Here is a 27,996-nt window from a genome sequence, read left to right on the forward strand (position 1 = left end):
CCTGTCCCCGCGCCTTGGGAAGCGTCGGTGGCGGGGTGTCAGACGCTGTCCCCGGCGCGGTTCTCCCCCGCTGAGGCGGTGCGTGAAGGGGAGCCGGGGAGGTTAAACCCCGAAGGGCTGGCGGGATGGAAACCCGCCGCTGTCTCCAGCGGGACAGGGCCGGAGCGTGAGCGGGGCCCTTGGCGCAGGCTTTGCTGTGGAGGCCGCCGAGCGCAGGCCGATGGGGAGCGTGAGCTGCCAAAAGCTCATCCAACGCCTGCGCTTCGGACCCATCAAAGTGCAGCCTCAGATTTCCCTGCCCTGATAGTACACGCTAGGTAAGGCAGGCTTTAATTGGACTTACGGTCTCTTAACTGAAGGCTGTTGGTTTCTGCAGCACCCTGGTGCAACCAGCTCGAAATCCTGTGGCTGCTTAATTTAGGCAGCTGCAAAAACCCCCGTAGCCTTTTGGTCTGTTCGTTCTTGTTATTTACGTATATAGATACTAAAGTCCTCACAAGAAAATGCAGGGGAGGCAATTAGGGAGCAGGATTTTTTTTTTTTTCTTGTTTCTGCATAAAAACCATCTTTAGTGGAGGAGTTAATTTACTTGAACTCGTCGTGCAACATTTCTACCTCTACCGGAAACATTGCGCAGAGCCACATCGCTGCACAGTTTGCAGTTTGGGTATTTTCATGGTTTTCTTCTTCAGCAAAAAAAGAAAGCTGGCGTTTTGTGACAAGGAATAGTTTCTCATGTTGGAATATCGTGAGCCCACTGGACTGTGATGAGCAAACATTGTCTTCGCAGGGTCCATCTCCTCTGTCACTTCTGCCCCTCCGCTCCCAGAGTGTGGTTGGATCACATCAACAAAATGGGAGCGCCCCAAATTTTGTATTCTCAGGGTGCATGCACATTGATAAACTACGTATGAAAAGCATCATTACATTTCATGTCATTTTTATCCACGTTTTTTTTTTAAGTTGCTAGAACATGCAGCTTGCTTCTTATCTACAAACCAGTGAAAAGGCAGACAGCCCCTTCGTGCCATTCATTTGCATGTCCCATCTTCCGCCTGGAAGAAATACCTGTTCTTTAGGACATAGCGGCTTTGAAATAGGATACTCCCCGAAATCTTTATTGTTACATTTGACTTCAAAAGAGACGCTCCTGGGTTGGAAAGGAAGGCGTGCTAGTGAGTTGATCCTTAAAAATAATGAAATTTGGTAAGAAGCTACTGATGTTTAACAGATAACAAGGTTAAGAATAAATGTAATCAGCTGTACTCTCCCACCGTGTTTTGTCTATCCTGCAGCCCTACAAAAAGGTCATTAGGTGGAATTACGGCAGCAAAGAAGAAAAATGTACTTTTTTCCAGTTCTCTGCTCTATTAATATTATTGAAGTCAGTGGTGTGCTATAGTTGAACCATTTTAGTCTTACTAGTTGAAATATCTTTAACTTTTTAGTAATTATGTAACAGCAAAATCAAAGTTTCTGTCTTTTTTAAATATATCTTTGATCTGCAGAAGCTTACTCGTCTAAACACGCCCCAAAGTGAAATGAAAGGTAGTGTTCTTGTTCCTACCAACCACTCATCTAACAGCTCTTGAGGTGTGTGTGGAGAAAGTGTCTACAGCAGTATCACGGTGTTAACTTCTCTCGCATCTTTTCAGACTAATTACAGTGCCGTTTGCTCGGACAGACTCTGATCAAAGAACGCTCACTTGCATTTCTTGGTTCTTTCAGAGGCATGGTTAATTATCTGCATCTATTCATAGTCTAAACATTCAGCATTAATAACTACGCTGGTTGCTTCAGGGCAGAGCTTGCCGCATTTGTTATCAACAATAAGCGATGAGAATTAATTGTCTCTCATTAATTCAGTGGTGAACAACTTATTTCATGCGGCTTTAAAAGCGGGAGACAGCCTTGTGATGCAGCACTGTTGAGAGAAGCGGGTTGTTCTCACTCTCGTCTCACTTCTGTACCGCAGTCCCCTCGTTTTGACGTCTCTCTGGTTGCAAACCACAGCCCCAGTCCCGGGACTGGTGCCCGCCAGCCTGCTCCCAGTGCGGAGCTCACAGGGCTCTGCACAGACACAGCAGACCTCCCACGGGATTTTTGCTTCACGGAACGGAGTTGGCATCGAGATAGTTTGCAGCTTGTCCAGACACAACTCCGCTTTGTCACACCCCGTTCGTGCCTTAGTTCTGAATCACATCGATAGACTTGTGCTCACAGGCAGAACTCACTCCAGGTCTTGTGCTTCAGATATTTCAAAAATTAATATCCATGAGTAATTTTGCATAAACGAGTAGTGCCATTCAGTTCATGATGATGGAGGCCTTTTTTCCCTAGGCAAGGCTAGGAAATGTTTTAAAATAAATACATACACCACTTACCAGAAAACTCTGCTAGAAACTGTGACAACTGTTAATAAGACATCGTTGCAAATTAATTGCATTTGTCCCCAGGATAATACAGGCTGGTTTTCTTTAATTATGAAGACTATGTGGCTATAACTTGGAAGTAAACAAGCATGAAATCAGCATGGCCACAGCCTATAATCCTCAGACTTCACCCTTGCATTGGCCAACGGCTGAGAGAACCTCATAAATTTAAGATTATTCCACAGCATGTCTGCCTTAAGGAATCTGATTTAGAGGCTTAATCTCTATAGGTTTTATGATTCATCACACTTGATAGACAAGGAGAAATATGAAATATGGCCCATGTGCACTGCTAGAACTCCACAGACATTAGACATCTATCATCAACTACCATTTGTATTCTCCTTCTTAAGTATTTATATCTCTCATTATTGAATTCCTCACAATCTTTAAATGTATTTCTCTTCTCAACAGCTTAATGAGGTCAGGAAGAACTGTCACAGTTAGGAAAGTGAACAAAGAGGGTGTTCTGCTCTGGGCTCGCAGGAAGACTGCGATAGAGAAACCGAGCACATCTCTTGTCAATACTCTGCCGGTACCCTGACCCACTGCGTCATGCTTCTTTCCATTTGCACACTGTTTGTTTGCTAATAAAAATTAATACAGAATGTTCCCAGTTGAAGACATCTCAGCTGTCAAAATACACTATGAAATGAGCTGCTGTTTAAAATAATTTTATAGACAAGTAGGTGGGCCTTGAGTACTTTCAAAGTAGAGCTGAAGACCGTATTTTACAGTGTTCCTAAAGATAAGCTGTCACAACATGTTGGTGTGCAGGCTGGGGGCAAATTAGTTTTGGATCTTTGTATTTTCTCATAAAAGGCTCTGCTGCTCTTACTATATGCACCACAAATTCCAACGACTGCTTTATGAATTCATCTGCAGTTGAGTTTTACCCTTCAGAGCATCACAGTTTATCTAGGGTCTTCATTTATATTCATCAGTGAGGATGAAAATAAAATCTAGCTTTAATTCAAAGGCCAATTTAGATTTCAGTATATGATTAACATTCCACATACAATTACTGCCATCAAAGTCAAGCACATGCATAAATCTTTGCAGGACTGGGGCTAAAACATTTTTAAGTATCCACTTACTGAATACCTTTTATATGAGGAATTATTCTTATCTGTTATTTATGCAAGGGCCTTAACTAGGTAAATCTTGACACAGCTAAGTCTCTCTCTGTATTATTACGCATTTTCTTACTTTTCATCTGGCTTCTACTATACACACTGTTACCGAATTCTACCGGCACTTGGGTATGAACACAGCTCATTAACTGTAAATACGATGTTACTCTTCTGCGTGAGTGTTTAGAGCAGCAGCAGAAGTACTAAGCAAACAATCTCAAAAACTAAGTTTTTGGGAAAATGTGTAACAACTCCAACAGGTAACAGCACTGACTGACTAATTTGGTAAAGCAAACCATTAAAAAAATAATCAACACTAAACATAAGATAAAAACATAAACATAAAAAGCTAATACCAAATTAAAGATTATTGGAATATATTCAGGAAAAATACTAATTTTTCCATTAGAATACCGTCATTCAACTACAGCAAACAAAGCTGAACCATTTCACTTAAGACAAGAGTGGAATCACCAAAACTTTAATACTATATTTTTGGCATGCAATATATACATAATTAAACAGTTAAAAAACATATACAAGTGCAGTATACACAAGGTAAATGCAGTCTTGCTGTGGATTGTATCTATCAGTATATTCACAGTACCAGTCATAACATTTGCTAGCAAGAAAAACAGTAATTGATTTTTATTAATAGCGCTAATCAGGCAAATGCGCGCCAGCTTGCCTTCCTTTCCCGTAGGCACAGCCTCCGTTCCATGCTTTGTGCCGGTATTCGGGGGCTTTACGACGTTCCAGCAGCAGGGCACGCTGGACCCCTTCACAAGAAGCTTTGTGAACACCAACATGAGATCAGTCACCACAAACCAGGTGAAGAAAGTCAGACAGTGAGCGAGCACCCATATGCAGTAGGACAGGTTGGCCATCCGGCGGGACACAAGGTCTGCGTGCGCTTGCGACACATGAAGAAATAGGAAGAGCACAAGAGCTGTCAGCAGTAAGAAACGCGCTGCTTCAACCCAGCCTTTGACTGAGTTCCTGCACTTCAGCAGACACAGTCCCACCTGGACGCTCGCCATGTATATGGCTAAATATCCAAAAAGAGAGAGCAGTCCTTCCCTGTTGGCATTTAAAAAGCCAACCCTCGAATCTCTGCCGTTGCTCCCATGCAAGATAAACATCTTCAGAGAGGTAGTGTTAAGAATAAGCTGATAAAGTACAGCGAGATTTATAGCAATGATCCAAGATTTATTTTTTGGAAATATAGCTAAAAGTAGAGATGCTGCAAGCCTCACAAATGCTAAGGTGAAGAAAAAATTCCAGTGCACTCCATACTCTGAAGTATGTTCGTGGTACTCTATAGATTTAACGCTAAGCAGTCGTCCAACACCAAGGAAAATCAACGGCCAAACGGAAAAGAACTGCCTGGCCAGACTGGAAAATTTTGATTGCATCACGTAAGACTTTTGTCTAACTTCAGGACAAACAAGAGCATTACCAAAAATATAAGCTCCAACTCCCAAATCCATGACTCCTGTTCCATAGGTCTCAGCTTTGGCGTATCGCCTTGGGTACTGCGGGAAATCCACTGCCAAAATGCTGATGGATGTCAACACGTTGACATAAACGCGAAACACAGTTATTGCTGGAATGTATTCTGGATCCAAGTACGTCTTCTGGAATTCCTGTACGATTTGCCTAAAAGGCACTCTGGTCTCGTGTTTTCTTTGGCTGTATATTTTAGAAAATATTCCGGCACAGAAGGCTGCAATGATACTTGGCATGAAAAAGATGATCGGAGACAAGACTGTACAGGAGAACACGAGAGGAGATACCAGCACGAGGAAGTCTAGCAGCAGGCTGTATTTCCTTGAACTTAAAGGTTTCCCATAGTGCAGGTAATATAAAATCAGGAGGAGTCCTCTGCAGAGCAGGCAGAGCGGGGCTAGAGACAAGCCTAGTGAAATTTCCAGCAAACTAGTTCCATTTAAGTTGCTGATAAAGGCTTCCTTCAGATGCTTTTGTGACATTCTTCTTTTTTCCTCTGAAATCACAAACATGAACTTGAGTCAGTTTTGTAAAACAGCAGCCTTAGAACTTCATCAGAAATCAGTCCTGTGACTCATTACGGGTTTACTAAAGCCTAAGCTGATTTCAGAAGTCATCTGGTTTTGTCACTCTGCCATTTAAAGAACACGGACCAGCCCCTGTGCTGTGGATGCTGGCGCTGGCACCTGGGAAATGGAGCAGAGGCACTTGTGAGACCCAACCGAGTTCCAGCGTTACAAACCTTGCTGTGTTCCAGCAAGATTCTTAACATATTTTTGCTGAAGATCTCTAAATACCAAATGCTCTGTTGAAATTCAGTTTGTGAATAATCTTTCTGCATGTCCTGCTCTATAGAATATACTTAGTCATAGCGTAAATGAAATGGGTACGTGAGACTGGGACCCTAATGAGCTTTCTGTTGCCCGGTCAGCAGAGCGTGCCATGAAACCAGCAGATAAAATCCCCACTTGCACGAGAATATCGCAATATCCTTTCTAAAGAAGCGCCAGTGGCCCTCCCCAGCCGGGCTCCTCTCCCGTGGGACCTGTTTCAAGAGAACATACGTTAAATTTGACAAGCGTTAATTAGAAAGTCGGGATTGCAGCCTGGGCTGTGTAACCCGGCTGCGAGTGGCAGCAAGGCCGCCGTTAGCCACCCGCGCTCCCTCGCTCGCCCGCCCCGCCCCGTCCCGTCCCGTCCGATGCCGCCCGCCGGACACCGGGAGATGGATGTCGGGGGTGGAACAAACCCGCACCTCAGCGCCGCCGTCCCCCGCGGAGCCCGGCGGGGCGAGGAAACCAGCCCCGGAGGTCGCCGGCGTCCCGGGCCCCGCCCCGGGTAAAGGCGGGCCGCGCTCCCCGCCCGCACTTTCGCGCCGGGAAACCAGCCCTGATCTTCCGCAGCCGCCGATTCGCCACCGGCCGCCGCCGGTAGCCCCCGCCCCGGCTCCGCCTCCGCCCGCTCCGCGCTGCCCTCGGCCCGCGCCGTCCGCCCGCTGCCCGCGGTGAGTGTCCCCGGCCCGGCCATCGCCGCCGCCCGGAGCCCGCCCGCCGTTGACCCCCGGGGAGGGTCCTGCCCCCGGGCTCCGCCGCGGGAGGCCCCGGCGCCAGTCCCGGGAACGCGTGGGCTGGCGGTGGCCCGGTGGCTAGGCCCCGGGGTTGGGGGGGGACGGGCCCGTTGGGAGCGACCTTGGGGCCCGGGCGAATGTCGGTTTGTGCCCTGGCAAAGGCGCGGGGGCGGGGGAGGCTGCATCGGCAGGGAGCTGAGATGGCCCGTGTCCTCTGGGAACTGGTCTGACTGGCACAGGGAACTCCGCTGCCAGCGACAAAGCAGCACCTCTCCTAGGAAAGCGTGAGAGTGTAACTGGGTTAGAAACCCTCGAACGGCAGAGAGGGGCTCGGGGAAGGCTGTGCGTACCTTGAGCTCTGTGCGCTTCTCATCGTGGATTGAAGTAGTCGCTAAACGGTGATTTTGCGCCAGGTAAGAATGGAATAAGAATAGAATAGGAATGGAATAGGATAGGAATGGAATGCAATAAAAAGAATAGAAGTAATGGCAGTTTCAGCTGCTGGAAGAAGAATAGAATAGAAATAGAATAGAATAGAATAGAAATAGGATAGGATAGGATAGGATAGGATAGGATAGGATAGGATAGGAGTTTCAGCTGCTGGAAGAAGACAGAATTTTTTCTGGCTATGTGACTGGGATCTCTGTGTTTATCACAGAAATTCAGAGGGTGAGCTTGACTCACCTTGGGTTGGGTCCCGCTGATTTTCAGAGGAAACAGGAAGATAACAGCAAGCAAGCGTATCTGGTTTCTGGTGCAATACAAAACTTCTGAGTCACTCCTTTTCCAAAAGCATTAGATTCTCTGACGCCGTCAGACCCACAAATCTTTCCCATTTGTCCTAATTGGAAGAATTTAACAAAAGCAAAGTTGTAATTTCTTGCCAAGGAACCATGCTTTATTAAGTCCAGAGAAACCGAGCATTTTATTCCTGCAGTAAGGAAAAATATATAATTCCCTCCAAATAAGCTTTATTTGCAAGGGCAACCAGAATGTGTGACTATTACTGATAGCGCGGGCAGGCTTTCTAGCGCCAGCGTACTTGGCCTCCACCGGTATCAGTACTTCTGTCTGAAGCCTTTGGGCTCTGCTTGTGGAACCATCCAGAGAATGACATGTCTGGAGTTATTTTGTTCTAAATGCCTTTTTTTTTTTTTTGTTTAAGGGTTCATCAGTCTAATTTGAATGAAATACCCTCGAGTAAAGGCCCTCTCCGGCGTTCCCGTCCATAGGGCTGGACAAGATGCCAAAACAGGTAAAAAGAAAACCAGGAATTGTGTGTGCTAATTAAATTTTACTGCCAAGAAGGAATTCTTGGCTTATTTCCATGCAGTCAAGATTAGGTAACTACTAATGCATATTCACCCCTACTTCATTAATTGCCTGGACCTATTAACTGTGTGGTTTTGAGCTGTGTTACTAACACCAGCTAGTGATTTTTGTTATGCCAGTGGCTTTAATGGGGCAGGTGTTAATGCATGTAGCAAGCACATCCTTAAGGGTAATTTTTCAGTAAAATTAATGGACACATGAGCTATGCAGTGTAGGTATCAGAAGTGATAATAAGCCCTTTCTCAGGTCTTGCAGTATCAGCTGCACAGTGGACTTAAGAACTTGGCGTGTGCCGGCGTAACTCTGCGAACACGTGGGAAAGCACAGGAAGGGCAATTGGCAGAAACTCCTCTTGTCCACAGAGTATTTCATAATTGTGCGTGTCTGTTCTCTGTGAAAGCAGCAAGCTTCTTAACGGTCGTTCAGAGTAGAATAACAGAAATCACTTAGATGTAAATGCTTAGCTGCGTTTCTAAGCTTTTTTTTCCCCTTACTGTGTAAAATTTTGTATTACTAGAAATTAACTACTTATGCCGTCTGCAAAAGATAATGATGCTCCTAAATAAGTACAGTATTGTAGCTTTACTTTTTTTTAGACCTGTGTTAATGGCATTTTGCAGTATGTTTCCCCTTTTATTAATGAGCTTAGCTCACGTAGTGGGAATGCTGCTAACTAAATTTATCACTTTTTCTGTATAAACAAGGTGATACTGTTCATTGACTTGGTTAACTTCTAAAGAATTGCAGCTTTATGCTACTAAATACAAGTGAGTAGGGTTACTTTGAAGGACTTTCTCTCTTCAAGGAGAAAGGGAACAGAAAAGGAATATCCAGAATGCAAAAATCAGGACTGGCGTCTTTTCCCTTCTTTATTTTCCCTCTCTCCTTCCCCCCAGAAATGACAAAGAGGACCTGAAGTCTCTCTTCTGGCTAAGTTTTCCATTACGTTTGTATAACAAATGTGTCCTTCCAACTATTGTCAAGGACATGGGAGCCCAGAGGCTAAGATTTAAATACTTTAAGTAATTCAGAGGGGACAAATCTTCACCTAATGCAGCCCAGCTCGTATAACGCCACCATTTCTTTCCCCTGGATGTAATGCGTGCATTTTGCAACTTTACTCTTGGGGCCTTCAGTCTCTGCTCTAAAAATGGAAGTCTCTATTAGGAAAACTGCATCTGTGTTGGACGGCAGAGCTTTCAGCTCTACCTTGGCCTCTGCAGCCAGTCCTTCCTGTTTCCCATGGCCACGGCAGTGTTTGCATCGAATCCATAACATTCATAGGCTTAGAAATATGCCAGTTGAGAACACGATAGATGTGTCTGTGCTGAACGACCTGCAGAATTGCACGTGCCAGGTAGTGTCAGTCTAAGGACACATTCTTTCCAAGTTCCTTTGCTTACAGCCAGAATTGCCAGCGATGAATTCGGTTTACAGACAGCGTTGTCAGCCTGCCATCTCTTATGCGCTAATACCTTTCTAAAAACAGAGCACCCCATGGGAACCGTTGATGCAGGGGGAGGGCAACTGGGAGGAAGAGTAGCTCAAACATACTAAGTTATGACTCCTGCTGAGACTGAACCTGTGTTATATGGAAGTAGTAGAAGAGCTATAAACAATAGTGGATGAGGTGAAAGTCCAGCTATATTCAGCCTTTGGTGCTGTTCTGACATCCTCTCCAGGAAAATGGCCAAAAAGAAGATTCTAGCATCCAGAATGACCTCAGTGAATCATTTGAAGAAGAAGTTAGAGTGTTCCTCAGTGATGAAGAGAAATTGCATCTTTTTGATGATCTCACAAAAGTTAATCCAGTGACAACTACAACAGGTGAGCAGCCAAGGGAGTATCTCCTGAGGAGCCACTTTCCCTGGTGGCTACTAATATGTGGTAGTTACTGTTCTCATCGCGTTAATAGTACCATAGTACTATTATAGTACGCATTAATAGAACGTAGTAGTTAAAGATTCAAAGCCTATTAAAACCTATTCAAAGCCTTAGAAAGTCACATTTGGCTTGGTTGATTTTTTTTCCAAAATACTGTTATTGTAGATTTAGCCATGCTGTTCTCTTATCAAGCTGTGCATGCAGAGCTCACGTTTGTATTGTTGGTTCAGGTAGCCAGGGTGTGGTTGAGGGTTAATGCTGTTGAAGGACTCTTGCATGACCTTGTGATTGCAGTTTGGTTTTACATGAATATATCAAAAAAACGAGGCTCTGACTTAGATTCAAAATGTGTCCATGAAACCGGTTTTGAAAAATAAATCGCTCACTCAACTTTTAAAGATCATCCTGTTAAGAGAAGCTAAAGCCTGTTCCTCGTGCAGATGGGGAATTCTTGCCTCTGTTCTGCAAATGAACAGATTTTCTATCTAGGACTGGCTATGTGAAACCTCATAAAAGCACAGGATTTATTGAATGCAATAGTTAGCAGATCCCTTAAAGATTTTTAAAAATAAGGGCAACTCTTAAAGACATCGTTGCTTATGTGTCACAGTTTAACCCCAGCCAGCAGCTGAGCACCATGCAGCCGCTCGCTTACTCCCCCGGTGGGATGGGGGAGAGAATGGGAAGAGTAAAAGTGAGAAATCTTCTGGGTTGAGATAAAGACAGTTTAATAAGTAAAGAAAAAGCCGTGCACGCAAGCTAAGCAAAACAAGGAAATCACTCACTGCTTCCTATCAGCAGGCAAGTGTTCAGCCATCCCTGGGAAAGCTGGGCTCCATCACAAGTAACCGTTACTGGGGAAGACAAATGCCATCGCTCCGAACGTCCCCCCCACCCTTCCTTGTTCTTCCCCACCTTTATATGCTGAGCATGACCTATGGCATGGGATTTCCCTTCGGGCAGTTGCGGTCCCAGCTGTGTCCGCTCCCAGCTCCTTGTGCCCTCCAGCCCATCGCTGGCGGGGCAGTGTGAGGAGCAGAAAAGGCCTTGACTCTGTGTAAGGCCTGCTCAGCAATAACAAAAACATCTCTATATTATCAACACTGTTTTCAGCACAAACCCAAAACATAGCCCCGTGCTACCTACTATGAGGAAAACTATATCCCAGCTGCAACCAGGACAGTATATTAGATCTAATTAGACCACTGTCTCGATCACCTCATTCTCTATTAAACCTAACAGGTAACATATCTGCAGATTTTTGTTACAAACAGGAACAGGAAGAGTCAAATACACTTTTTCAAAAGATGCTAACAGAAGGTGTGTCTTTCAGTTCTGAAATGTCTTCAAGCAAGATATGCAGTAAACTTGTTTTATACAAATGCTGGCTGCAGCCTGGTGGCTTTAAATCCATTTCAGCCTGTCGCCTGCCTCTATTCACCTGAGCTTATGAGAGAGTACCATGTCGCACTTCGTCCTCAGGTAATCCTTATATTTGAAATAACTGCCCTTCTGCAGAACCCAGAGATCAAGTTCTTCCAAATCTATATAAGCAAAATAATCTAAAGGATAAAACCCATTTCTAGTGAAATATGAGTTCTGTTAAAAGAGCAGTACTGTTTGCAGAAAAATGTGAGAAGACCTTTGCTGTTCATTGCTGTTGAACCGTGTAATTACTGTTCTCTTAAATATGAATATTCTCTTTTATTGCCAGGATTTAAAACCTCACATTTTTGCAGTAGCTGAACAAACCTACAGAAACGTCCAAAGCCAGATAGAACCCATAAACCAGTCTATAATTGTTAGTGGAGAAAGTGGTGCTGGGAAGGTAAGGAGATTTTTTTCTGACATTGCTCTTCAGTTTTGAGATTTGCTAGTGATTTCTAGTGCACAGTGTTTCAGTGAACAAGGAAAGATGAAGAAAAAACAGTTCTGCCAGAGCACGTAGCCAGTCTGCTGTGGCAAGACTCTTTTGAAATATGTGTAAAGCATGAAGTGATTGCTGCAGTTAAATAGACTCTACTTAATATAGCTGCTCTTGAGGTGACATCTGTAATTTCTGGGAGGGCTAGATTTGAATCATTCAACAGGAATCGCACCCGAGTCCATGTCTCAGCCTAGTCTGTTAGGGAATTAGTGTGGGTCTCAGCAAACCCTATGTGGAGACTTAGATCCTATCCTAGACCCTTCTGTAATGGTCCATCCCTATTCAGGAAGATATCCAGGATATTTTTAAGCCCGAGAACAAAATGATTTGATGAATATTAATGACTCAAAGTCTTTTTATATTCGGTTCATCTTAAGATACTAACTGTTAATTCTAGGTGAGCTTCCAGGTGGTTACATCTTGATAGAACTGCCATTCAGCAAAGCACTCTGATTCCAGTAGCATTTAAATGTGTGTCTGTTGCACAGAAGCACGTGCACAAAAAGTTTCCACTGAACTAGAGCTATAATCCTGACACAATTGCTCTCTTCAGAATCATGGCCAGCTGCATACTGTGTTTTCAGAAGCTAGCACTGTTTCACTAACTGACATAACTAACAACATGGTAAAAACAAAGACCTATTGTCAAGCCCCTCTCTTGCAGACCTGGACGTCTCGCTGCCTTATGAAATTCTATGCTTCTGTTGCTGCTTCAGTTATCTCCCCAAAAGGCAATGAAACTGTGGAAAGGATAGAGAAGAGAGTGTTGGATTCCAACCCTGTCATGGAAGCATTTGGTAAATGAGGTTTTTTTAACAGCAGAAAGAACTAGTGGCCACTGTGGGAATTTTCTTTGTTAATACACAAGTCTAGCTCTTGGTCCTCTCCTTAAAAGACAAACTCTTCAAATATCACCCTTAATATCTGTATGTCCTACATGGAAGAGTGGAACCACTCTGATTATGCTGTATCTGTCACTGGCAATTTCACAGGAAATGCGTGTACCCTGCGGAATAACAACAGTAGCCGTTTTGGAAAATATATCCAGCTTCAGTTAGACAGGTAATAATTACTGCATAAAAACCTTATCTATTGTCTTTGTTCCTTTAAATCTTTACAAGCTTATTTCTGAAGCCTGCTATAGAATATTTTATCTGTCTGTAGAACATATTTTGGTTTGCTGGCAGCTTACATTATTATTATTTCTTTTCTTTTTTTTTTTAATGCAAGCTCTCTCACCCTGATCTCTAAAAGAGAGCAATGGAAAAACAAAGATGCAGTTCAGAACTCTGAATAAAATATTACCTTAAGGTTGCACAAAACTGAAGGTGAACTGCAAAGCATTCATAGTCAGTTGGTATCGTAACAACACCTGTCAGATTCTGGGAGAAAGTTTTGTTGAAATCTTTGATTTTTTTTTTTTTTCCCCTCTAGATTCCACCACCTGAGTAGTGCTTCCATTCAGACTTTCCTTTTGGAGAAGACCAGAGTTGCCTATCAGGCCCCCAATGAAAGAAACTTTCACATTTTTTATCAGGTTTGCCTTCAGTTGATTTTGCTACATATTTCTGACAAACAGCGGGGATGAAATCACCAGATTTAGCACAGTTGCAACTTTTAATATTTAGCAGTTTTCCTGTCTGCCATGCTTCCAAATTAAATCATGCTCCCAATGCGTTCTTCTTCATTGTCTGTGAGATGCGAATACCAAAGGCAGAATTCGGTCATTACCTTGTTTTCTGTCTCCAGATCACAAAAGGTGCCACTGCAGAGGAGAGGCTGGAATGGAGCCTTCCGGAAGGGGCTGACTACCGCTGGCTGCCAAATTCTGAAAGAAACTTAGATGGTAAAGATTGGTTTCACAGACTGTCCATTAATAACGGCTGTAACTTTGAAGAAAAGCAGGCAAAAATGTGGCTGCCCTATCAAATCCCATGACCCAGGTTGGACACCAGCAGACATTTTGCCAAGCCACCTGCATTAATGTGATTCTTTTTAAGTTTCGGTTTGCACTGTTATTCAGTTTTCAGTTGGCTTAAAACAGCAGGTTTTGGCCTAGCAAATTTGCATCTCTCTGTGGCTATGTTTAGAAACTCGTTTGTCTTTGGATGTGCTTCAGCAACCTGCTGCCTAACTTCAGAGCCCCACAGAGTCAGCGTTAAGTCAACGACCTGGTTCTCCAGCGCGTACTCTGGGATTTACCAAAACAGCATCTGGCTTCCTTTATCTCCTTTGACAATTCCAGCTAAACTGGACATGGTGTAGAGTGTTCGGCTTGCCTGTGTTTGTGTGCATGGCTTTCTTTTAAATAGCACCTGTTTGGCTTTTCAGAGGACTGCTTCGAGGTGACCAGAGATGCAATGTTTCACTTGGGCATTGACCACTCCATGCAGAACAATATTTTCAAGGTCAGGTACAAAGCACGGTCACCATGAGGCTGCTGCTAATGTTTGGAATGTCTTTTTAGCGTGGGATTTCTGCAGAATTAAATCTGTATCAGTGTATAGAGCATGGATTGTTTGGTACTCCTGACTGGAGGGCCTGCAGCTACACAATAGGTTGTGTAACCAAATATTAATTCTTAACTAAAAGTCCGCACCTGGGGACTTTAGTTTTCCTTCAGTAATTGCAGCATTAGGAATTAACGTGGAAGCTTGGAATCTACTTGTGGTTTGTTTTTTTGTGCAGAAATGTTCTGACTTCTCGTGTTCATGTGGCTAAGGGAAGGCTAAGAGGACACTGCCTTGGAGGGCAGCTCTGTTTTAGAAAACTCAATGAATGATTATATTTCAGGTGTTGTCAGGCCTTCTCCATCTTGGGAATGTTGAATTCTCTAATCCGGTGGATGAATCTCAGCCTTGTGAACTAGAAGACAAAGCCAAAGGTGAGACAACAAGCATGCTGTGCTCCAGAGAGTCTTGTTGTCTTAGTGTAGATGCCTAATGGAAAGGACTACTGTGCTCTTCTGCTTGATAGGGGACTATTAAGGTCATGGGCAAACCAAAATTTAAGCATGTTTTTGTTTGGTACTTCACAGTTTCAAAGTACTGAACAAACCAAAACCTAATGCTCCCCAGCTCTGAGAGATAATATCCTTCCAGTACAGGTCAAGGCAACTGCAACATTAGACAGTCATTTCAGAAGGATTATTGGCAGAACTGTTACTCTGGATTGTAATCTTACGCTGACATCGCAAGACTTCCAGAAATCTGACCCAGAGTGGAGAGCAGGGCTTTTAAAATTAAAGCTTTGAAGTTTCCATGATAAAGACTAAAACTTAGTAACAGCAAATGTGTTAAATTGCAGCATTAGAACATAGGTTGTTCTGCGTGTCCGTAGGAGGTTTGTGAATCTAGTTTTCCTTCAGAACTAAAACACATGCTCTGAATTCACACCAGTTAATATTCAAACAGTTTTGCATACAGCTCAGGTTAGCGAGATCTTAAATGCTTTGTTAGCAAATACTCATTCTTCTGCAATTCCTTACTCTATCCCCAAAGTCCCTGTTTTTTTCTGGTCGTGACTGTTTGATTTGTCTATCTGGATTTAGAGGTCTCCGCCCAAAAAAGGTGAAAAAGTAACAAAGACATACCTAGAAAGTACTCTCTAAAATGCCTGCTTGAGCGTGGCAAACTTCAGAGTTTTTTTGGTATTGTTGTTTCATTTTAAATAAAGTACCTAAAATTCTAGGGGTGCTGTATATGCAAATTAAAGAGTCTGGTCTTGCAAAAATTTCTCCCAGGTTTGGGTAGAAAGATCCAAAATCCACACTTAGGTTGGTGAGTTCATGGAAGTGTCATTTTTCTATACTATCTCTACACCTTCCGTAACGTTTAAGGGGCTGCCTCCATTTGACACTCCAGATAACCTTGCAATGTTGTTTTTTTCTGGACAAGATTTTGTGAAGACCGCTGGAGATTTGCTGAAGATACCTGTCGAGGAACTACTGGAGTCATTAAGAATTCGAACAATAACTGCTGGGAAACAACAACAAGTCTTCAAGAAGCCGTGCTCCAGAGCTGAATGTGAGACTAGGAGGGACTGCCTCGCCAAAGTGATCTACGCGAAGTAAGGACGCGTAGGCCAGGCTGCTGTGCTAATCCCTGCAACTTCTCTGAGGGGAGAGGGAGGGCAGAGGGATTTACTTTCCCTGGCTTTCTGCTTGGACTCTACAACAGTGTAACGCTCCCCTCCCTGCTCGACATGCCTCTGATTCAGTTGTAGATCCTGACATAGCTGCAGTATGGGATAGAGACCTTCAGAGAACTGCTGTTTCATGTCAGCAGGCAGCATGTCATAATTTTTTGTTTCTTCCATGTGATACTGGTAAAAACGGCAGTACAAGAACACTGGCGGTTGTAAGCAAGCGCTTCCCAACTAATCCAGTTGTCATTGTCTGCAGATTGTTTGAATGGCTCGTTTTGGTCATAAATGAGAGCATCTATGGAGATCCATCAGGGTGGACCAGCTTCATAGGTACGGTTTATTCATCCCTGGTTTAACTGGGTTACTGTAAGTCCTTCAAGCTGCTCCTAGACCAAAGTACACTGTCTTCCCATATTCCTCCTAGGTTTGTTGGATGTTTACGGTTTTGAAGCCTTCCCTGAAAACAACTTGGAACAGCTTTGTATTAACTATGCCAATGAGAAACTGCAGCAGCACTTCGTAGCACACTATCTGAAGGCACAACAGGTAACACTCCATTAAGATCAAATGTTAAATATCTAATTTTAAAACAGCATCTTTTGTCTCTTTAATTGTATTTCTGTGCTTCCAATCAGATTGCAACCTTAAGTCACGTCAATAACGCCACAGAAATCTGTGGGATGTGAGTAAAGATTGGTTTTTTTGAAGAGGAGAGTGTGGGGCAGTTGGTGGAATGAGACAGCTTTCTCCACACGGGAACTGGAAATCTGTTCCCTATTACACAGCTCCATTGGCTCTGTGGTCTGTTGAACTGTTTGCATTCCCTCAAAGAGCTGAACACTTCAAACTAAATTCTTGAAGTAAGAATAGCCTAAATTGAGATTCTCTTGGAAGCTGCTGCTTATAACTGTGCTAATTCTCTTCATCAAGTGTAAAGTCCCTAAATGGGTGGGGAGCTTCTAGACCTGAGCTTAGTGCGCAGGCAGAGCGCCCAGCAGAACCTTGTAACCCCAACATCAATAGCAAGCGGTACCTGGTGGAGCCCTTCTGCCACCGGAGAACGGCTTCATCAACCCAGTTATCATGCTGGTACCTCTAAAGACAAAAACACACTGCGCATCAGCTTCTCTTTTGGAATGAGGAGGTACACAAGTTGTGTTGTTTTACAGTAGAGAAGGTATTTGCACCATGCTAAATAGACTGCAGTCACTTCCTTAACTGGTCACACGCTGCTAATTCCAGTTCTCATCTGAGTGCTCTGAAAGCTACCGAGTCCCTGCCAGGCCTGGGATGCTGCCCTAATAAATGTACTTAAGTCCTCGTTGAATTCCTCCGCATGACACATACATTACCACAATGCTCTTTGCCATTAACTGGAATCTGGGAAATTCTTTTCTTTATGGCACTGACATGATGGTACCTCCTGCCTCACGGCGGTTTTATCAATTTATTCAGGAGATAAGTATCTTCAACCATAATCTGTGCTTTCATATGCCCAGCCTTTTTTTTTTCCCCTCTCCTGCCTGCCCTCCTCAGTATGCCAGGGGTTAATGGTCAGTGAAGATGGAAACCAAGTTCAAGCACACAATTACTTTCCTTGAAACTGATTCGTGACCTGTGTTTATAGCACCCCTCCCCATTACCACCTGCCCTCTCACCTCTTTTGATCTGGCTGTGTCCCAAACCACTTAGACACCATTAGTGGCTGCGCTGAGCAGGCTTTTGCCAGGAGACTTCTAAAATGACTTGGCCAGAGTTTGTGCTTGTTAAACACTCCTGACAGTTTGTTCTGTAATTCAGCAAAAACATTGTACAAATTATTTCAACCAATATCTTTCTCCTCTTCTTTTTGGATCAGGCTTTGTTTTAAATGGAGCCCAGTTCGTAAGGTCTGTAAACCACCAGTGGTTGGTGTAGGGCTGTCCCAAGCTAAGGAAGGAGTTCTCTGCGTTCCTTGCCCTACAGGGCAAAACCCAGTACAGCCAGGAGAGGCTTACTGGGACCGTAGCCTCCATTTGTTTACTCTGTAAAGCAGCCTCGCAGCTCTCGCTGATAAACCTGTGAGGCTCCCAAATGCTTAAACAAGTTGTTCCAGCAGGATCTGCGGCTACATACTCAAAAGCTACCTGGGGCAGAATATCCTCGTTTGTTTTCGTCTCTCAGGATTGCCGTTGAACATGAGCTGAGCTTTGGATGAGTAGGCTGAGCCTGGGATTAACTTGTTAAACAGTAACTGCATCAAGCTGGAAAAAGGCATACGCTTATTTGAGCTCTAGTGCCCTCTGCTGCAGAATAACCAGTTTCTCTCTTACTTCAGGAAGAATATGCAGCTGAAGGCCTACAGTGGTCTTTCATAAACTACCAGGACAACCAGAACTGCCTTGATCTGATAGAGGGAAATCCTCTCAGCATTTTTTCTTTGCTGAATGAGGTAAGTGTGGATCTAAACCCCTGAATGCTTTTGGCCTGCCGCCAAATATGAGCACTAAATTAGTAGGAAACTTGACAGTTATAAAATTTCTGCAGAGCTTATTTTTCAGAACAATCATGATACTGCTTCTTCCTGTCATCTTTTTTCCTCTGATCCAGGATGTTCTGATTCAAGTATGAAGCCTCAATTACATTATTTTGGTTTTTTTATTCCCCAGTATTTCAGGGCTTGCATACTCAAAGCAACTCTAAAAGTAAAATGGCTATGATTTTCATTTAAGGTGTTTTAGCTTTTAAAGACAGTTCATTACCACAAATAAGAGATGCTGCAATTTTGTCTTGTTTGTTATGCAGGAGTGCCGTCTGAATAGATCCTCTAACACTGACCTGTTTCAAACTCGGATTGAGAAAGCCTTGTCTAATAATCAATGCTTAAGTCGAAACAAGTTTAGTAAGAAGCCTAACTTTATTATTTCACATTATGCTGGCAAAGTCTGCTATCAGCTGGCAGCAATGGTGGAGAAAAATAAGGTAGGTATTTTCAGAAAGAGGTGTTTAAAAAAAAAAACAAAACAGCCAACTAACAAAAAGTCTTACAGACCAAAAGGAATTTAAATCAAAGCACCCCTAAGATGTATATTCAGTGACGTTTACTGGATATACATACCTTGCTCCAAATAAATAGATTTGCAAAATGTTCCTGAATCTGACTATGAATGCATCTAGTCAGATTTGAAACTACAGCTGTGGTTAAATAAAAGTTGGCATCAGAAATACTATTCCATCTATATATGTGGAATTTTTAGTCATTTTCAAAGGTGGCAGGTTTCTCCCTAAGTCCAAATACTAATGAGTCACGTTTGTGTTTGCAGGACCCCATTCCACCAGAGCTGGTCCATGTTTTGCAGAATTCCAAGGACCCTTTGATTCAAAAATTATTTCCTGTGACAGAAAGGAACCAAAGTAACATCAAAACCCAGAACAGAGCAGCTGTTGTTACAGTGGTGTCAAAGTTCAAGGTACATGCTATTCAAGCTTCTGCTTTCTACTGCTATCTTCATAACTAGATGAGGAAACAGTATAGTTGGACCAAGACCAGTAAATGTTATTAAAACGAAACAGCTGTAAAACAGAAATAGCTTCAGATTCCTGAGATTCTCAGGGTTTTAACTCGCTCTGATTTTACATTTTCCTTTAACAGTTGGGTATCTGCCTTTGTGGGGCTTCTTCCTACCTGTTCCTCTGGAGGGGTTAGCTTCAGCTGATAGCCCTGATACAATCTTGGAAACTTTCTGAATTTACCATCAACGATTTTACAAAAGCATCCACAGAGTGGATTTTTTGGTCAGGCTGTCCTTACAGAAGAGCTCTGCTGATATGGAGTCTGTAGAGCCATCTGTGCAAAAACCAGCTTCGTTGTTTTTATAGAAGACCACTGATGAGCTAAACTACCTGTGAAGGAAGAGTCCCTAATTAAACCTGTATTTGTTTTCTACAGGGTTCGCTTGAACATCTCATGCAGATTTTGAATAGCACCACACCACATTACATCCGATGCATCAAGCCTAACGCCGACTGCAAGGCAATGACTTTTAAAAGAGAAGAGGTAACTTTTCAAAACCTCTTCCTCACTGACTCAGTGAGAAGATTCCTAGAGACATTGTGCGGGCTTTGCATTGGGTCTCTCATCATCTTGAGTCCCTTGAAAAGCTCTTTTCAAAGCACATCTTGAAATAGCTTTTTCTCCTTTGGAGCTTCCAAGATAAACATCCTTTCAGAATCACTGATGATGCTTGTCTAAAACAGAGCTAGTAAGCACAGCAGCTCTTCCAGATGCAACTTACTTGTTGCTGTATAAGTTCTCTTACCGGAGTACTCCTGGGTATTTGGAGTGCTGCCATCCCAGCCCTCAAGATAAAGGTGATCTGACTGCTCAGCAGTCCCGGTCACACAGATACCTTCATGGTGAATGCCCACAACAATACTTTGCTTTCTCCTGGAGTCTAGCCTAGGACAAGATAGATGAGATCAACCAACAAGCATGTCTTTGGGAGGAGAGTAGCAGATGCTAAAGCTATAATTAGAGAGCTTCATCTGATGTAAAAACAAGCACCTGGAGTAGTGCCGCATTAATTTTAAACACTCTATGCAAGTGGTATTAAAATACCAGCACTGGGTTTCCGTGTTCTGCAGCATTGGCCAGTGGAGGGTGTGTGGCTACGACGAGAGAGAACTGTCCCCCTGCGTTAGCCCTGCCTTGACCCTGTTCCTCAAAGCAGTAGTTCAGTGGCTGCGTAATTCCCTTCTCTGCCCTCTCCATTCGTTCCCCAGCCGCCAGCATGGCAGCGCACACCACACAAGCTCTGGCGTGGCTGCTGAGCTGAGCTGCGTGTCACTTGGGCCGAGCACACACGGCTTCCACAAAGAATAAGACAGCTGTTACCTAAATCGTCTCTATTTACACCTCAGGTTCTCAGCCAGCTTCAGGCGTGTGGAATAGTCGAAGCCATCACCATCAGTGCAGCAGGCTTCCCTATTAGGTAAGTCCGAATTTCGTGAGCAACGTCTTCCATAATCTGTTTCTATAGCAATTAGTAGTATATTAGTTATTCAGAAGAGCTTATAAGCAGGAAATCCAGATATTTTGCAGTCTGCGTCAGACTACAAAGCCTTACCAATTCTTTCAAAGGTATCTGAAGAGTTCTGCTCACTGCTTGCTTTTAAGTTTATTTGAGCACCTCTCTTTCTCGTTTTGGAGACAAAAATACCTGTCACAAACCGGGAGTGCTGTTCGGTGTTTTGGATAATGAAACTCAGCTCGTTCAGCAAGTCCAAAAGTGCAGTAACAGCAAGCACAACCAGCAGTGCTAGCGCAACTTGCTTTCAAGACAATGGGATTCTTAAAAATATACCAAATACTACCAAAGTCCAGATGCGTCTATAACACACCCCTCTGGTCTGAGAGCTCACTGTACCTTTCCAGCCTGAGAAGCTGGGGTAGAGTTGTTTTGATGTGGACTATCATGTACTAAAATTTTCTATTTTAACATGGCTTCACAGTAACATTTTCAGCAATTAAAATTAAATTATAAATGGCATTCATCTAAGTGTAGTCACTCAAAGTCAAGCATCTCATCGCAGCCAGTCACCTTGCTGGGTTTTCTTGACCACCTTTAGAGGATGGAGGGAACAAGGCCTGAGCTAGTCGTGTTTTTGACAGCTCAGTATTGATGGGGTGAAGCTCATCGTTAGCATAAACGAGCACAATTCCTGGCCGGTCTTTGTTACAGGCAGAAGTCACTGTCATTGGGCACTAGACAGTCTCCTGAATGTCTTCAGAAAGTCTGTATTTTCTTGTATGTTGGTGACTACACAGGCATCAGTCTGTTTGCATTCTACGCACTAGACTTTTTTAAGCCATTCTGCAAGTTCTTGCCCCTCAGGGATAGGTTATTTACCATATAGGAGATGATACTTGCCAAGAATTAACTGTACTTTTGTCTATCAGGATCCCTTTCCAAAGTTTCACTGAGCGCTATCAAATACTGAGAAAATCATGCAGGTCCAATAAAAAGAGAGTGTGTGATAAAAGCAACCATCATACTACCGAGGAAAAAGGTACGTTTCTTTAGATAGTCCCGCTGCTATCAAATGAAATGATCACCGCACCAATTTGATATCGCATACAGCAGATGCAATTACTGTATTTTAGCACTAGGGACATCACTATTCTCAAAATATTTTTCTCATCTATCACCAACTTGAGTTTCTAATTTGCCTAATGCTTACAGCGGGCCCTTTTAAAAGTCTGCAAATCTTTCATCTTATTGCTGTTTTTCTGTGTTCCTCCTGGGTAGAATAATTACAGTTACGATGGTGTTTGGGGTTCCCCCCCCGAGTCTAATCTGATTTAGAGTTGGTTCTTGAGTAGACTTGAAAACCACTTACCTTTTTGCTTATATTCCTTCTCCTTCCTTCCTTTTTTTTTTCCCCCCACCTTGTTTTCTTGCTGAACACACTGACCTTCTAGCTTACCTGGATTCTGCTGCTTCTTCTACCTTTTGCAAACTTCTGTATGCGATTCTTTTTTCTAAGCGAGAGCGAGGATGGACTTTAAAAACCACAATCCAGTCTACAAGGTAACGTCTTTGGTATGAACCCCTGAAAGAAGGAGCTTATTAGATGGTTACACTTAATATTGAAAGTTGCTGCAACCCCCTTCTCTCTCTCAGATTAATCCCATCTTTACCCAATGGGTCTGTTCAGTAACCAGTAGATGTGGGAAGCAGGACCAGTAAGTACCGGCCTATGCCAGATAAGGAAAATGGCTGGAAATCTATTCGCCTTGCGGAAATGGGATGGAGTAACGAAGTACAGGCTGGAAAATTACTTACACGCCATATCTTTCTCCCTCAATTATAAACCCATTAGCTGAAAAGCCTCACTGTGATAGGTTACTAGTCCTTTTTATCTTTAGCGGGTAATAAGCTGCAAACAAAGCAAAACAATTTCCTAAACACGGGGATAAGCTTTTGGTTCCCTTATCAGCCCAGCCCCATGAACACCATCATACTCACCAGATGTCTTCCTGTAAGCAAGAATTGCTTATATTTGTTTTCAGTACCTTAAAATGCTCTCATCTCCTTAGAAATATTTATAGCAGAAAAGCAAACAGTATCCAGGATGGAAAGATACAAAAGACCATCAAGTTCCAGCATTGGGCATGCAGAAACTCATGCAGCATTGCCTTGAACAACACAATCTCTTTCAAGGACAGGTCTGAATTAAGTCTACCTCTCTTTCCAAATAGATTAAGCTGGCTAACCTGTTTGTCTCATAATGTAAAAAATTGTGCACTATGTCCCAGAAATGGTTTTAATAAGCTCTTATTGCTGCAATAAACTCCCGCTTAGTACATATCCTTGTAGCTGCTTCTGATGCCCTGTGAAAGCTGTAGAATTGTGTAGAATTTGTTTTCTGTTCCTGCATCTTTCAGTACATTAAGGCTACCAGTCTAATTCCTTGAGTTTCGTTCTTTGTCCCCAGCAGCTTTTGTGTTTTGGGTACTTTGTCAGATTTTCTTAGGACTGAGCTGCTCAAATCTATTCTTAATTGCGTTGCTGTTGCTTTCTAATGTTTCCATGTAGGATGCTTTAAACAATGTGAGAACAGCTGAACCCTCCCTGTGTCTGTTTCATTGTCTAGATCTACCCAAAATGACATTTCTTACCGACGGACAGGCTGTAATAGAGGTGGTAAGACAGCACCCAGACTACATCTAGTCAAAAGACAACAAGCTGGTTTTCTGGTTGCTGGCTATTGGCAAAATCTATACTGTCACATTTTTCACTTACACACAGCTAGATCTAGTAATGTCTCAGCCATCACCTCCCTCCCTCTTGTTGTGGGTGTATCCCCCCTAAATAGCCAGGAAGTCTCCAGTATAAAGACCATTCCTTGATCATGATTTCCAAGTTTTGTGATACCTTCTCTCCAATGCTTCATTTGCAGGCGAGACTGCAGTGGTTAATGATGACAAAGCGTCACGTTCCGTTGTTTTTGAGATCCTTCAGAATGTTACAGGGAAAACTACTGCAGAGCAAAGAGGGAACAGAGCAGGAAACACTTCAGTGTACTGCGGCAAAACCAAAGTATTTATGGCTAATTCTGTGGTAAGAATGCTGTTTCCTTGGCTAACACTTCTGGAGCGTACTTGCGTAATGGGGATTCTGGCACAGATTGTCATCATGCTTTAGACGACAGTCCTGCTAAAGTCAGTGTGACCGGAATCTGGCATTTTCCTTCAAATTATTAAACTAAATCAAACATCCCTCAGAGTCCAACTATCAGAAGCACTTTGTTTAATGGCGTCCTTGTTGTTAACAAACAAGGAGCTGCACTTATGTCTAGTCTTGTCAGTATCCTCCCAGTTCCTGTGAAAATTACAGCTTTCCTTGGCTTCAGCTGACAGACTTGGCTACTCAGACAGGCCTAAGCAGCTTCTTTGTGAAAGAGATGAAGGCACAGTTGCACAGCTTGCACGCTGCAGGGTGCAGGCACAAAAGAACCCCCTTTAACGGAGCAAGATTTAAGCCGGCTGCAACTGTGACTTCGGGAGTGTCCACTTTTCCCCCTCGGATACCTACATTTTCATTTTACATGGTATCTAATAAGCACTAATGAAGCGCTCTCGCTTCTAAAACCTAATCCAGCAGTTTTATCACTCTGCAATGTGCACGTGGTTTTCTGACAGACACCAAGAGACTGTAGAAGCGGGAAGAGCTGTGAACACAACTCTGTCCCCGAGCACTAACGGCAGGCTCCTATCCCCAATGCAGCTGGAGCGGCTCGAAGCTAGAAGAGCAGAGGTGTTAAATGAGAAAGCATTTTGCATTCAGTGTTGCTGGAGAAGATTTAAAGAGAAGAAACTAGAGGAGGAGAGACGGTCTGCAACTGTCATCCAAGCAGGTAATTTGATAAGGGTGTGGCTGAAGAGAATATAAGAGGTAACACTTCCAGTGACGCTGGATGTTGAAGGTGGCAGGAGGTGTTACGTTAATTGAGCAAGGAGCAAGCTGAAGTACCATCTCTCTTACATTGTGTGCAAGCACTTCTAAGATTCTGGGTACTCAGATTTCTTGTCATTAAATCCTCAGCTGTTCGTTCCTGGTTAGCCAAGAATCGCTTCCAAAGGATGCGCAAGGCTGCAAATGTTATTAAGCGTGGCTGGAGGAAATGGAAGGTAAGTACGTTGGTACAGAAATACACTGAAATTGAGTGACTGAGGCGCTTCTGTGTTTGAGAAAGAATCTCCTCCAACTCTGGAGACATTCAAAACCCACCTGGACACGTTCCTGTGCAACCTGCTCTAGGTAACCCTGCCCTGGCACGGGGGTTGGACTAGATGATCTCCAGAGGTCCCTTCCAACCCTATGATTCTATGATTCCTTCTGTCAGGTAACCGTACAAAACCAATACTGTGGATTCTCCAGAAAATTTTTCTCAAGCTGAAAAGTAGAGGATGGACACCAGTCTTGTACAGCTGCTTCTGCAGACCGGCAGCACAGAGGCTGCAGAATGAACTCGTTCCTTACCATCGTAAAACGGGACAGTGTCCCAAAGGGTGTCCTATCCTTTAAGATGCCCTTTTTTTAGACTGTTAGTTTTGCGGTTTTAAATTTTGTTCAAGATGTTTTGATAATTTTGTTCAAGAACATCATTTTGCTTCTCTTCAAAGGCAAAAATGGCTGCTTTAGCAGCAGCAGAATTGGATGAGGGTGAAGAAAAGGCATTCTTCTCAGGTCCTGGAGCTACAACAATCTCAGCCAAACCACCTTGCTCTTTGGAAACAACCAGGCCTCTGCATGCAGTAATTCCGTTCTGGCCTCTTGGCCTTGTCCTGGCTGCTGCACCCGTTACTGTAACGGGACTTCGCAGAGACCTGTCCCTGCTGGCTTGCCTCAGGGTACTTCAGGAGAGCGACTGCTACAAGGTGGAAAGCTGTTTCTTTGGCTGTGGCATCACTTCCATTCGAGCTCTCCCACAGGTAACGTACCTCACCCACTCGAGTCACCAGCACAATTAAGCTGCCGTGAGGTCAGGAACCTGAACTCTGCTACTGAGCAGAGCGACTATGAGGTCTGCGCTCAGGCTGCAGTCTTCCTTTTCCACGGGTGTGGATAGGCCAGATGGCCGTTGATGACTGACATCTATAGGTCAAGCTAGACACAGGGCTGAGCAGAGACTTTCAACCAAGTGTGAAAACTCTTGTTAATCTCTGTCACAGGAACAAACTCATCAACGCTCTTGCTTCAAATCTGGAGAGCAGAGCATTCCGACGTGAGCTCTGCTGTTACATACTATGTATTTTTTCTGTTTGGGGGATTCAAAATGCATAACAGGTGAACACGTGAAAAAGCATCCACCTGGGGAAGAGCACTGGGGTATTAATAACGCCCCAGTAATCCTGTGTTAACTGCACAGACTAAATCACATAGAGGATTTTCAGGGCAGAAAGCGGGGAACAACCCTCCAGTACGTCATCTCCTAACAGACACCCAGAACAGTCTTAGATACCATTTACTACAAAGAAGCCACAATCCAGCCTGGCTTCTTGTGGAAGTTGCGTTCTGGTTACCAATCCAATCCCCTGGGCCCATGCTTGGTTTTTTTGTGGATAAATTTTTGAGGTTGCATAAAATTATGCTTGCAAGAACGCAGCCTGTGCCTGGTCAGAGTTACCAGAAGGAGGAAGAAGCAGTACCAAGTTCAGTACGGAGTAAATACTCAGGTCTTCAGAGTTCAAGCTAATCTCGGTTCACATTGTTACTCTTTGTAGTAAATGTTTCTCTTAAATACATTTGTACGAGGACTTCTTTGGAGGTCTTCCTCTATCCACATTCACATTCGCTAGCACTACTTAGTCTTGAATAGCAAAATTAGCTCAAAATCTGGCAAAACATCAACTGACCTCTCCACCTCTTTTTCTTCCAGGGCTCCATCAAATTTCACTGTAAGAAGTCTCCCCTGCACTACGCAAACGTCAGCCCCCATACGGATGCCTATTCTATCACTGGATTTAACCAGATTTTACTGGACAGAAAAAAACTCCTGCCAACATAGGTTCTGGCCACCTGCACATACTGTACTTTTTCCGTCAGGGAAGGACTGTCTGCAAGCTGCTGCTTCCAAATTAGTCAACATCCATACCTGCCGTTACCTCAGAGCTTTCTATATTGATGCATTGTACGTAAAATATAATATAAATCAAATCTAGAACGCATGGGGGGGCATTCCCCCTCTCACACACATGCACATATTAGAGGAAATATCAGTAGTATAAGAACACTCAACATAATTAAAACAGATCAAGTGCAACCGTATACTTGAACTGAACACTTCTGGCACTACCTGGGAGAAGCAAGAGGCTGGTAACGAGACCACAAAAAAGGGAAACGTTTCCGATGTGTGCTGGATTCTCCTTTGGAGATACAACTATTCTGACCGACCACGAGCATCCAGTACCACCACAACACTTCTGACTGCCCAAGGGGGCGAGCCGCAGTCGGCCGTAACACTAAAGGCAGATGTCTCAGGGAAAAGCAAGACTGGACTCTTGCTTTTTATCTATAGGACCAAAACACACACATTCACAACCACCACACGTTTCTAGCGCTAGTCAACAGCATTACCTCTGCCAGCGGGCCAGGGCTCTCATTAGAGGCGCTCCCTACCATCCCTGTATTGCTCACATGGGTCTTCAAAATGTTCAGCTCTTCTGTGTTTTAAATAAACTGTTAAATACCTTGTAAAGGTGTCTGACCGTCCGCAACAAGGTTTAGCGAACAAAAACATTTCAGATTAGTTTCTGGGTTAAAATAAAAGCAAATATATTTAATATTAATTGTTATTAAGCAACGTTTCCCGTGGTTGACAGTATTTCTGTACTAACAGAACGCAAGTCCATAGTACCTCAGGTTTAACTCCTAGTATCTACCAAGCGGTCCAACACTACGTCATTGCTAATCAACTCTAAATTGAAAATTAGAGCACTGATGTCCATGAGCAAAGTGTGACCAAACCTTGAGGAAACACACAGAACGCTGCGCGCCAGCAGCACGGGCTACTGTCGAATCT

General features: G+C 43.6%; 2 protein-coding genes across 10 annotated transcripts; one reads left to right on the forward strand and one right to left on the reverse strand.

Annotated features, from left to right (window-relative positions):
• Positions 1–4,030: 4,030 nt before the first annotated feature.
• On the reverse strand, positions 4,031–18,349 carry PIGW (phosphatidylinositol glycan anchor biosynthesis class W). 3 transcript variants are annotated; one of them, XR_010072093.1, is made up of 4 exons: positions 16,964–18,349; positions 13,516–13,622; positions 7,326–7,482; positions 6,783–6,915 (listed from the first exon to the last, which is right to left on the reverse strand). XR_010072093.1 is itself a non-coding variant. In XM_063342314.1 (3 exons), exon 3 carries the CDS (start codon positions 5,554–5,556, stop codon positions 4,036–4,038), a length of 1,521 nt encoding a protein of 506 aa, XP_063198384.1. In that variant the 5' UTR covers positions 5,557–5,570; positions 7,326–7,482; positions 13,516–13,621; the 3' UTR covers positions 4,031–4,035. The 3 variants fall into 3 exon arrangements, 2 of the variants coding, with proteins under 2 accessions (XP_063198384.1, XP_063198385.1); XM_063342314.1 differs by lacking the exons at positions 6,783–6,915; positions 16,964–18,349 and adding an exon at positions 4,031–5,570 and having other exon boundaries at positions 13,516–13,621; XM_063342315.1 differs by lacking the exons at positions 6,783–6,915; positions 7,326–7,482; positions 13,516–13,622; positions 16,964–18,349 and adding exons at positions 4,031–5,570; positions 6,330–6,426.
• MYO19 (myosin XIX) lies at positions 6,452–27,765 on the forward strand. 7 transcript variants are annotated; one of them, XM_063342308.1, is made up of 25 exons: positions 6,452–6,578; positions 7,817–7,896; positions 9,656–9,800; positions 11,191–11,339; positions 11,572–11,685; positions 12,449–12,581; positions 12,777–12,846; positions 13,219–13,321; positions 13,534–13,630; positions 14,116–14,192; positions 14,578–14,668; positions 15,681–15,852; positions 16,187–16,260; positions 16,355–16,476; positions 18,248–18,361; positions 18,715–18,891; positions 19,233–19,379; positions 19,859–19,966; positions 20,830–20,900; positions 21,869–21,978; positions 23,872–24,032; positions 24,699–24,828; positions 25,017–25,102; positions 25,598–25,906; positions 26,854–27,765. In XM_063342308.1, the coding sequence occupies exons 2-25, from the start codon at positions 7,885–7,887 to the stop codon at positions 26,980–26,982; spliced, it is 2,901 nt and encodes a 966-aa protein (XP_063198378.1). In that variant the 5' UTR covers positions 6,452–6,578; positions 7,817–7,884; the 3' UTR covers positions 26,983–27,765. The 7 variants fall into 7 exon arrangements, with proteins under 7 accessions (XP_063198378.1, XP_063198376.1, XP_063198381.1 ...); XM_063342306.1 differs by having other exon boundaries at positions 6,456–6,578; positions 7,807–7,896; XM_063342307.1 differs by lacking the exon at positions 6,452–6,578 and adding an exon at positions 6,902–7,054 and having other exon boundaries at positions 7,807–7,896.
• The last annotated feature ends 231 nt before the right edge of the window (positions 27,766–27,996 follow it).

The sequence above is a fragment of the Chroicocephalus ridibundus genome, chromosome 7 (genome assembly GCF_963924245.1).
Source record: "Chroicocephalus ridibundus chromosome 7, bChrRid1.1, whole genome shotgun sequence".
Classification (NCBI taxonomy): Eukaryota; Metazoa; Chordata; class Aves; order Charadriiformes; family Laridae; genus Chroicocephalus; species Chroicocephalus ridibundus.